The following is a 10,636-nucleotide window of genomic DNA, read 5'->3' on the forward strand; positions in this document are numbered from 1 at the left end:
TCCAGTAACTCCATCTCAGGTTGATTAGCGAGAAATAAAAAACAAAAAATACCTCCATCTCAGGTTGGTAGTGTAGTAGTGTTCCACTTCTATTTATCACATTTATCATTCAGTCCTTTGCTTTTCCTAGTCAAATGCAAATTGTCTGTTTTTTCACCTGACTGTCATACATAATCAATTACAAAGCCTAGTTACTTATCCTACTTCTCCTCCAACTGTTCCAGTTCTGTGCATACAAACTACTCAAAAAGTAGATTCTTAATGTTCATTGCTAATAATTAGTACACACAGCGCCAGAATAATATTTGCTAGGAATTCTCATCGTGATGATCCGTCTCATCAAAGATCTCCTCCTACACGAAAATTTAATATCCAGAGTTACAATCACGAATGGAAACTATTGAGAAAAATTTGAAAGAAAATGGTAGTAGGTAATAAAATACGTGCTGCACCTGTAATAGCTCTTCAATAACATCTTCCATAGTTATGATGCCAACAGCTTCCTCTTCCTCATCGAGCTTTTGCAGTGGGCTCTCATCCATTTGCAGGACATCTGCATCAACGTCTCTAGCCCACTTTTTGCTCCTCGTCCATGATGTGCTCCTTTGAGAATTGATACCGTTGTTGGGAAAACTTTTCCACTTCTGGAGTGGTCTCATCTTTATGCTTTTATCTCTTGGCAGCTTTTCACTATCAATGTCCACCTTCACGTCTTTTGCAGAACGACCCAATAAAAGTCAGAAGAGGGAAACAAATACGTAATTTATGCTTTTGCTACAGATACGAACATAAAACCACAACTTACCATATAAATACCACAAATGACAAAATAGACGGAAACTGAAGGAAAACCAATAAAATTACTAAGTATCAAAGTCAGCACTTACCAGCACCTCCGAGCTTGCTGGATGGTTGCTCCAATGTCATGTCATGACGCCTTATGACCACAGCCATGTGACTGTGACCTTTCTGGAACTCGTTCAAGATTTCATACAAGGGCGCGTTCTCTGGAACTCTGGCACATACATATAGACAGATCAGTTGAAATGTTATTGAAAAACGTAAGCACAAATAAATGTATAATCATTCCACTATTCCAAAATCAAATACCATTGTTTCAACTGGGTAATAAATCTTAATCTCCTTTGGTCATTGTCGTCACAAAATGGAACTTAATGCCAATTCAGAGTTCAGACTGAGTCTGTAATTGAGGCAAAAATAAGAGATTCCATTTCACTGCGGTACACAATGGAGTGAATATCCTCAGGACAAATGTAAGACCAAACAGACAGTAGTAATACCTAATGCTACCAGTTTGAGATTATGAATAAAATGGTTTGGGGTGTCTATATCACTATATTAGTGTTACGCAATTAGTTTGCTTAAATATCTTAGCTTTAGAAGGCATGGGACACTACCTTTTATTTAGTTCTTATATTACTGTGACTACATAAATTACTAATTATAAAGTCAGGATGGAAAAGGTTTACAGTTGACGTCCAACAGACCCAACTGAAGCAGCAATAACAGGTTCAGAAGCAATTCAAGACGAGTCCCATGGTGGGGGAAAAAATGCAATTCCTGCAGTGGAGCCCTTTAAGGCTGCGCGTTGCCTAAATGAACAAATCAACATAGTCTTTGCAAGTGTTCTTGTACTTTTTTAGTGCCAGGAAAACCTTTAATGTGCTTTTGATAATGACTGGTTGTTAACTTATTATACTTATATAGAGTACAAAGAAGGTCCTGTTAAAGTGTTTAATAATAGTATATTAAACAGTTAAAGTGTTTGACTAGAGGCTGTTTATCTTTTCAAATCATCTCTGAGTCGATCACAAAGTTGTAAGTGGATTACCCTACAGATATAATTACCTTGGAATCCTGCGAACGGTGACATTCTTGACAGGTATCTCATCTGCAGGATGAATTGTTAATAAATTCTTCACCTACAATTCAAAGACAAATTAGTTGAGAGCATGGCATACTAATTTAAACAAGTCATTTTGCCTACTTAAACTCTAAAGTTGTAATGGACCAATCTTAATTCCGAATTTTTCTATTTTGTATACCTTCCAAAATAAAAAAGATATCGACTTAAGCGGATGTCAGTAAATATATGTTTAACTCAAACCCTTTTCTTCCTATTGGTAAAATTATAAGCCCCTCCCAATTTGGCATATGATTAACCACTTCAAGAGGTCCACATATTCTAAACAAAAATAAAGAACGACTCATTTCACATCAATAGCAATTATGATAAGAATGTAACTTACAAGAACAAGCCCAATTATGTTTGTAGGTTGCTCATAGTAAACAGGAACTCTGCTATGCCCTTTCTCCAAAATCAGCTTCATCAAATCCCTGGATGATTCAAAACTATTATTTGCATAAAGACAGGATGAAAACAGATACTAATACACTATTCTTAATTATAACAAGAAACGAGCATATAAATAGTTGGTTTACCCTTTAAACATTTTACATACCTGTCAAGTTTGGCATTGATATCAATTGCAAAAGTATCAGAAATAGGAGTCATGGCATCACCAGCTGTTTTTTCTGAGAGCTCAAGTGCTCCTGCAATGATAGTTGTTTCATCATGAGTCAGTTCTCCGCCTTTTCCAGCCTGTTTACAAGACCAAGGATGAATATCAGTATATTGTACAAAAGGAAAATGGCTAATGAGTGTGGTAAAAACTATAATGTAAGAGATAAAGACAGCTAAGTAAGAGTTTTCATGACCAGTTAAACAACAAAAAATAGCACGTATCAAAAAACAAGAATATTACAAAGTCGTAAATTTCCTATTCTGCATCACTAACCAGAACAATGGTGCTCTTAAGGATTCACAAGATAAACTCTGGCAGACTGGTCGTGAAAAATTAAAATGATTAAAACAGCACACTCACCTCATTTCCATGAAAATCCACAAGTGTTTTCAATTCAGCTCTACGGAAAAGAGCTACATGCCTGTCTCCCAATGTAAAGTCTAATAGCTGAAATATAACATAAAAAATTGATGTTCACGACCACAATGTTCTGAGAGAGAAAACAGTGTATAATGCACAGAATTTTTGGGTAAAGAATAGAAGAATTAGAGAGAATAAGAAACATAAACAATTCACCTTGCTTATAGGATATGCAACAGGAAAGCAGATCCAAACAAGTACACGTACAAGTGGAGCCACTGCCGCACCAATTGCCAAACCGTGTCGGGAACAAACTGATTGTGGTATGATCTACGAGTGCAGACAGTCCATTGAAGTCAACTAAGCAATTCAATCATGGGCTCATGGCAAAATTTAAAAATCAATAAATACATAACTCAATTAATACAGAAAATCTTGTTCTATCGAGTATAACAATAGTTTGTAACCTCCAGATCGTAAACTGTATGTCTCCCAAGGTGGGTGGTACTTAAGAAGAGGAAAATAAAAAGTTACATAATAGATCTTTCAGTCCATCAATCAGCATGAACTCAATAAGATCTTCCAAATAACACGTTGAATTGTTAATACATAAATGGGTGCTACTTCTTATCAGTATATATATTTATTTCTAGCTCACCTCACCAAACAAGAGTATCAAGGTGACTGAAATCAGTATTGCACCCCAAGCCGTAATGAGACCATCAAGAAAAATGGGGAGGGCCTGAAGAAACAAAAATAGCAATGATTTCAGATACCAATTAACAAATTGAAAACATTATTTAAAATAAATTGACCTCCATGGCTGCAGCATTGTAGATAAGTAAAGTGCATAGCAATAAATGCTGCTGTCTGACCACCGGCAATATTTTCTCTGAAAGGAAAAAGGCCACCCATTAATTAGGTGAGATAGTTAGAAGTAACGAGTATTAAATTGAGATCGATAGTACGAACCAGCGTGTTTCCGGTCCTTGGGAGTGCCCGATTTGGCAAGGACTTCAAGATCAACTATACTCAACGACATGAGGCCTAAAGTGAGTCCGGACATCATACCCGCGAACAACACCAGAAAAACGATCACTACTATGTATATGAAAAATCCCGTCTCGCAACATCGATGCTCAATCGTCATTCACTTCAGAATCAACTTGAACAACTTCAGAATGATGTCGGTTTTTATGCGTGGGAATTTTCTGTTATTATTATTATTATTATATATATGTGGGGAAATGGATAAAGAGAGATAGAAACAATTGCGTGATCGAAGGCCGACTGGTTATAAAGGTGACACGAATGTTGTAACGGAGATTATGTATGCTAAAAAGATTGGAGAGAGAAACAGAGTGAGACATTGTTTGGGGGCAAGCGAATTAGACGGTAATATTAACGGGCACTCGACGGTCACTTGCAAAGTGGTATGTGTCATGTGTGGGTTCAAATAAAGTACTTTGGTTGTGGAGTCGAGATCTCTACAACCGGGTATAGAGATCATCTTTGTAACCGTGTTATCTCGCCGTTGATCCGAATCTAAAATGTGTGTGTGTTTCAAAATATGTATGTGTGCGTCGAGATACAAAATGTGTGTGTAGTACAAAAATCAATCTCTATAACCGGTTATAGAGGAACCGGTCTCGTTGGTTATAGTACTTATCATTAAGTCGACTGCTACAACAGAATCAATGACTTTGGTCTTTGAACGGCCTACCATGTGCCCACCTACCAAGTGACCATAGCTCTTTGTCCTTCTGTGGTGGCCCCGTATAAAGGAGCTATTAGTTGGATGTGTTTAAGAACACACACATAAGCAATGGATGTGATTATCGAAAAAAAATAAAATAAATAAGCAATGGATGTGTGAATGTGTCACGTCGTCATATGCTCGCGCCATATCATAAAATACTAGGGTATGCGCTACCCCGAGACACTTGTACACGTTTTCGGTGCTACCGTAAACGCGACATAATACCACTATACATAGGGATATGGATAGTCAAAGAAAGAATAAAATGTAAATATATATTTCAAATAAAATTTCTTATTGTCTTATTTATTTATTTAATTTTACCGGGCTTTATCGTACCCGAAACCCGAACTCGATGGGTATCCAAAATATAGGGTTTGGTCACACTTCTCAACAAAAATACCCGACTCCGAACTCGACCCGCTAAAAACTAGTCCGAATTTGGATAACCCGATACCCGTTCAAAACCCGAAAAATCAGGTTCGAACTGGGTCGGGTACCCGTTTGGACATCCCTAACCATACACCAAAAACCTAGTAGGTGCCGCAATTGGTCCATTGTTTGTTGTGACTTAAAAACCCAACCCATAGTCCAGTAACTATTGTTGAATAAGAAAACACTGACCCACTACAATTGAGTTTATTATGAAGTGTGATTGAGTGGATCACACAATGAGAGTAAACAATTTATAGCCTGGAATATATTGGATCTGCCATATCATAATTTTTGAGAAAGATTTGTAACCGCCGGATGGAACCCTTTGGGTTCCACACAGTTTTGTTTTGTTAGATAGATAAACGCCACATGAGAACATTGAAATTGATCTCCAACGGTTTAAACACTCCCACACCATCTCAGTTGGCGCATGAACCACATAAGCATTGCATGCTAATTTGAACATTATGTTAGTATCCCACTCTAGCCTTCTACGACGCTAAAATGCTACAACCCAAACACCACAACATCAACTCATGAGCGTGAGAGAACACTGCATGCCACTTATATTGTTGTCCCACATAGCACACCACTTACAAGTTACAACTAAAGACTCGATGTTTTGTGTGCCAAAGTTGAGAACATAAAGACAACACTCAACAGATGAGAAATAGGATCAACAAGACTTGTGACTTGGTGAGAAATAGGTCAAGAAAGTGAGTTTAGGTGCTCGAGCTCGACTCATTACTTACTTTCCAGCAGCTAAAGCAGAAAACTGATGAAGTATACAAGTGAATTCATTTACAACAAAATACCCATAAAAACCTCCAACGCTCTTTGTGTTCAGCCTCGTCTCCATTCCGCACTTTGAAAGCCGAGCTTTATGAAGCTTTGAACCTTGCCAACTCCCTCGATGACTTGATGTGTGCAGCAAGATGGATTCTTTGCTTGCGATGGTAATTCAGGTTTGTAATTTCGTTCACATTTCAATTAAATTGCAAAAGTTATTTATAAACAAAACTAATATGATCATGTGAATTTGTCAAAGTGAATTTATGTAAGCAAAATGATGAAAATAAAAGAAAATAGACTTTGATTTCAAAAATAGAAAATCCGTTTCAGCGAATCATATCTCCATTAAAAGAGTTAAACTCGATTTTTAATCCCTAATAACGCCTCTTCATCTCTGAACGAGCGTTATTAGCGTGTGAAATCGATTAAGAACCCCATATCTGAATATTCTTAATCGTTATAATTATGGGCTTATTCCTAAAATAGGCCCTTAAGGCCCTTCAGTCTTTGAAGTCCTGAACACAGTTAACAATAAAACATTGAAGACGAACGTAGAAGCAAAGAATTTTGTAGAATGTTGTTGAGAAGCATCTCCCAGTTACGAACACCACTGAATTCCATCCCACGTGCACTTGTCACTTCCTTAAATCGAATCTCCATCATTAATCAACTCCCACAACTTCCAGGAACCCACTCTTTTTCATCTCACTCATTGAAACAGAAAACAGATGAAATATCCAACCCAAATTTTATCTACAACAAAGACCCAGAAAAACCTCCCAAACTATTTGTAGTTCAACCTCGCCTTCGTTCAGATGTCGCTTTAAAAGCTAAGCTTTCTGAAGCTTTAAACCTCGCCAACTCTCTCGAAGAGCAGCGAGATGGATTCTTTGTTGGAGATATTAGTGAAAAGGAAAGGCCGGCTCATGTTGTTGTTCAAAATCCAGTTGCTCGATCAATTAATTCAGGTTCTTCTCATAATTTACTTTTAAGTAAATAAAGTTAATTTTTTTAATATATATAATGTCTGTTTAATGTTTGTTCTAGGCACATTCTTTGGAAGTGGGACTGTGAAAACAATTAAATGTCATATAGATGCTGAGGAGACAAAGGTAACTCGGGTTTCATTTTGATTCATCTTTAGTTCACGACTTGGGTGAGTTTAACAAGGACCATTTAGTTTTAGCAGGATGAGTTTGATGCTGTCTTTGTAAACGCCATTCTTTCAGGGGTCCAGCAACGTAATCTAGAGGCAAGTTCTATTTTGTTTATAGTAAAATTTTGCCTATATAGATGCTATGGTATTGATACTTTCAGAATTGTAATTGCAGCGTGAGTGGGGGAAACCTATTTTAGACCGGGTAGGACTTATAATAGAGATATTTCATGCTCATGCTCAAACTAGAGAAGCAAAGTTACAGGTAATTTTACTAGTTTTCTTAGGGAAATTTGTCAGTTTTTAAGTTTAGTCTCTACTGTTATTTGTTTCTTATATTTTCTTTTCAATTTTGCTAGTCAGAGTTAGCCGCGCTAATGTACAGGAGGACTAGACTTATCCGTTTGCGTAGCCTTGAAGGAAAATTTACTTTTGGAGCTTCTGGAGAAAATGAAGTTGTTAGTGCCCGAGGGTGAGTTTAAAACCATTATAAGTTTGAGTGCAATAGTGTGATCATAGAAAGAAGTACTTTAATACTCTTTACATGTCAAGCTGATCGTTTTTTGTACAATTCATTGATCTGAGTACGCTTCACATTTTCTGATCTTATTTCATATTGTAATGATTCTCTGAACAGTTTCTTATGTAAATGATTATCATTGCAGGAGAGGAAGTGGAGGCCGTGGTTTTATCAGTGGTGCTGGAGAAACTGAACTCCAGCTTCAACGACGAAGGTGTGCAACATACTTTTATTTGAGCAATTAATCCTATAAACTCCACTTGTTACTCTTTGATTATAAGCTTATGTAAATGGAAGAAATAGTTACTGGATTAAGTATACTTTAGTACAAATGTAACAGTACAACAATAAAAAATAAACAGACACGAGATAAAGGTTAACTACAATGCAACACAGCATCTCACAGTTCTCACTACATACCACCCAACAATGAAGCCCATATGATATATAAAATCTCAAATGACGTGGCCTCCAAAGGGCAAAGTCAATGGCTCTGTCTATTATACTATGTGTTGGTTGATCCTGGGAATAAGGAAAAGTGACTCCTAATTGCTCAACAATTAAAGATTATAATTATCTGGTCTAAATGGTCTGATTTCACCAATGTTTCATGGGAATATTACTTCTACATCCTACCAAAAAGGATTGTGATCAATGAATCTGAACAAATACTCAAAATGCACCGTTATTCACATTGGATTTCAGAATTCTGGAAAGGAGACATTATTTGCTATCCCAAATTGAAGAGGTTCGTCGAACTAGGGCTCTGCAACGTGCTTCCCGCAGGAGGCGTGGTGGCTCAGAAGGTCAAGGCCTATCTACTGTTGCCATTGTTGGGTATACAAATGCGGTATGTCATTCTAAATTTGGTCGTTCTATTATTGACTTAAATAAAAATTCAGAGAATCTGGTTCCATTGGCTCATTAACAAATCTCTATCGACCTATGTGTTCTGTAACAGGGAAAATCAACTTTAGTTAACGCACTTTCAGAGAGTGATCTGTACAGTGATGATCGGTAATTACCCACAGATCCCGTTTCAAGTGTAGGGCCAATTACGTTAAATATTACTGATGTTGCATGTTTGCTTGTACAACCAATTTGCAGATTATTTGCCACAGTGGATCCTCGAGTGAGAAGTGTTATGCTTCCATCTGGGTAATTATTAATGAGAACATTGAGTACTTTATATATCCAACCTTTTGAAATTTGAAGGAAGCAGAGCTTCTTTGGAGCACGTCTTTCAAATAGTGAGTTTGATTTGTTTGTACTGTTTGTATGAATATAGGAGGAAAGTGCTTCTTAGTGATACTGTGGGGTTTATCTCCGATTTGCCCGTGCAGGTATGAGGAAGAGATGCATAAAACTCTAAATTTTCCATGGATTAAAAGTTTTCCTCTTGGTTGTTTGTGTTTGTGTTTATTTTTTTTTTACTTTTTGTACAATTTATTTGCTGACTGACATCTCAAGGTTTTCTTTTCTTTTTTCCTGTAGTTAGTGGAAGCATTTCATGCAACTCTCGAAGAAGTGGTAGAAGCTGATCTTCTTGTGGTATGAAGAATTTGTTGCGTCTCTAATCTTATAGTAAAGTAACTGTTCATCTAAGAGTTTATTTTAGTTTCAATGGACTATAGTAACTGTTCATATATAAGTTAGTACTTCTTTTTGAGTTTCTGATTAGACTTTTGATCTCCTGAACTTCAGTAAGTCCTAATATTAGAAGAATGCTTGAAAGAGTGGTATAATTTCGATGACTTTTTTAACCCGAAAGAATGTAAACTGTCTCTCTAAGAAGTTTCATCCATAGATGCTACACAGTCCAAAGTATCCTATTCTCCCGGTCACCCAAACAAACAGACACATATAAGTTTTACCTAAATACTTTGTTAAATTCGTTGCAGCATGTAATAGACTCAAGTGCAGTTGATCTAGAAGAGCAAAGGTCAAGTGTACTAGAAGTACTACAACAGATTGGGGTCCCAAAGGAGAAGCTTCAGAATATGATTGAAGTGTGGAATAAAGTACTATTCGTTACTTTTCTTTTTTCAGGTTTTTATTTGGATGTTTATTCTTTTGCCTTTTTTGTTTTTCTTTTTCTCCTAACGTTATTATTGATATTTATTATTTTCAACATTTTTTGGTAGTCTCTTGACCTCTTGTTCATTCTTGGGCTTTTCATTCAACCTTTTTTATTTTACAAGTTGGTAACTTAATATACTTCTGATTCAGTCAGACAGATGCTGCATCAGATGAAGTATTAAGTATTAACTGAAGTCTCAAATTTACTCAGATAGATCTTCGAGGAGAATGTGCTGATGACTCTCTGAGTGATGCTGAAGAGTATGGTCTCACCGAAGCAGATAATGGTACAGAATCAGGTACATTGTCTGAAGAGATTGTTGATGAGGATAACTCGGTGTGTGAACTGACACCAGGAGAGTGTCCAGAGAATGTGGATGAACGAGAAAATGATTCCTTGGATGACTGGAAGGCTGTAGATGACCAACAAGATTCCTTGGAAGACTGGAAGGCTGTGGATGATCAAGAGAATGATTCCTCTGAGGGCTTGAAGACTGATAATAACACACAAGGCGAGTTCTCCGATGATAATGTGTTGGATGCTGATTTACTTTGTCAAGATGTTAAACCGCTGGAAACCTCTGCTATTATGGGGATCGGATTGCAAGAGGTGCTAAACCTCATTGATGAGAAGCTGGATAAACAAAATGTAGCGGGAACAAGGAGCTTTGATAAGTTCAACCGTAAGTGGAGGCCGCCACGTAATGCTGATGTTGACACGGCAGTTGGGCAATAATAGGTAAGCTGCCATGTCTGCAGTATATACTTCAGAAATTCTTGTAACTATCCAGGATGAGTTTAATTGTAGTTTCCCAGGCATCGCTTTGATTTTACTGTTGCAGTTGGTCTTTTTAAAGATGATTTTCATAGCCTTATTTCACACCCAAAGGAACTGTATATCTTGAAAACTGAGCCTTATACAGTATAATGTAGTTGAATGCCTGTAGAGTTAAAGAATTCTTTATGGATAAGTTTTAATGTTGGCTGCA

The 10,636-nt window shown here is 36.9% G+C and overlaps 2 protein-coding genes across 4 annotated transcripts; one reads left to right on the forward strand and one right to left on the reverse strand.

Annotated features, from left to right (window-relative positions):
* Nucleotides 1–4,451, reverse strand: LOC147520998 (DUF21 domain-containing protein At2g14520-like). The gene is made up of 11 exons (XM_086592537.1): nucleotides 3,879–4,451; nucleotides 3,722–3,798; nucleotides 3,565–3,648; nucleotides 3,123–3,236; nucleotides 2,907–2,993; nucleotides 2,484–2,623; nucleotides 2,271–2,358; nucleotides 1,870–1,943; nucleotides 888–1,015; nucleotides 453–712; nucleotides 1–353 (listed from the first exon to the last, which is right to left on the reverse strand). The coding sequence occupies exons 1-11, from the start codon at nucleotides 4,054–4,056 to the stop codon at nucleotides 309–311; spliced, it is 1,275 nt and encodes a 424-aa protein (XP_086448663.1). The 5' UTR covers nucleotides 4,057–4,451; the 3' UTR covers nucleotides 1–308.
* A 1,934-nt stretch (nucleotides 4,452–6,385) lies between these two features.
* Nucleotides 6,386–10,636, forward strand: LOC147520999 (GTP-binding protein At3g49725, chloroplastic-like). Of its 3 annotated transcripts, none has more exons than XM_086592531.1 (13): nucleotides 6,386–6,860; nucleotides 6,940–7,013; nucleotides 7,082–7,144; nucleotides 7,224–7,313; nucleotides 7,408–7,520; nucleotides 7,714–7,782; nucleotides 8,274–8,418; nucleotides 8,530–8,585; nucleotides 8,676–8,726; nucleotides 8,857–8,911; nucleotides 9,063–9,119; nucleotides 9,470–9,589; nucleotides 9,859–10,636. In XM_086592531.1, the coding sequence occupies exons 1-13, from the start codon at nucleotides 6,467–6,469 to the stop codon at nucleotides 10,381–10,383; spliced, it is 1,812 nt and encodes a 603-aa protein (XP_086448657.1). In that variant the 5' UTR covers nucleotides 6,386–6,466; the 3' UTR covers nucleotides 10,384–10,636. The 3 variants fall into 3 exon arrangements, with proteins under 3 accessions (XP_086448657.1, XP_086448659.1, XP_086448658.1); XM_086592533.1 differs by having other exon boundaries at nucleotides 6,940–7,004; nucleotides 9,798–10,636; XM_086592532.1 differs by having other exon boundaries at nucleotides 6,387–6,860; nucleotides 6,940–7,004.

The sequence above is a fragment of the Coptis chinensis genome, chromosome 2, assembly GCF_015680905.1.
Source record: "Coptis chinensis isolate HL-2020 chromosome 2, ASM1568090v1, whole genome shotgun sequence".
Lineage (NCBI taxonomy): Eukaryota > Viridiplantae > Streptophyta > Magnoliopsida > Ranunculales > Ranunculaceae > Coptis > Coptis chinensis.

Coding starts and splice junctions, on each gene's coding strand:
- LOC147520998 (XM_086592537.1), bottom strand. CDS start 4,056: ATGACGATTGAGCATCGATGTTGCGAGACGGGATTTTTCATATACATA. Junction 3,649..3,721: donor ACAATGCTGCAGCCATGGAG/GTCAATTTATTT, acceptor TTGTTTCTTCAG/GCCCTCCCCATTTTTCTTGA. Junction 2,624..2,906: donor TGGATTTTCATGGAAATGAG/GTGAGTGTGCTG, acceptor TCTTGTAAACAG/GCTGGAAAAGGCGGAGAACT.
- LOC147520999 (XM_086592531.1), top strand. CDS start 6,467: ATGTTGTTGAGAAGCATCTCCCAGTTACGAACACCACTGAATTCCATC. Junction 7,521..7,713: donor GAAGTTGTTAGTGCCCGAGG/GTGAGTTTAAAA, acceptor TTATCATTGCAG/GAGAGGAAGTGGAGGCCGTG. Junction 8,727..8,856: donor AGTGTTATGCTTCCATCTGG/GTAATTATTAAT, acceptor GTATGAATATAG/GAGGAAAGTGCTTCTTAGTG.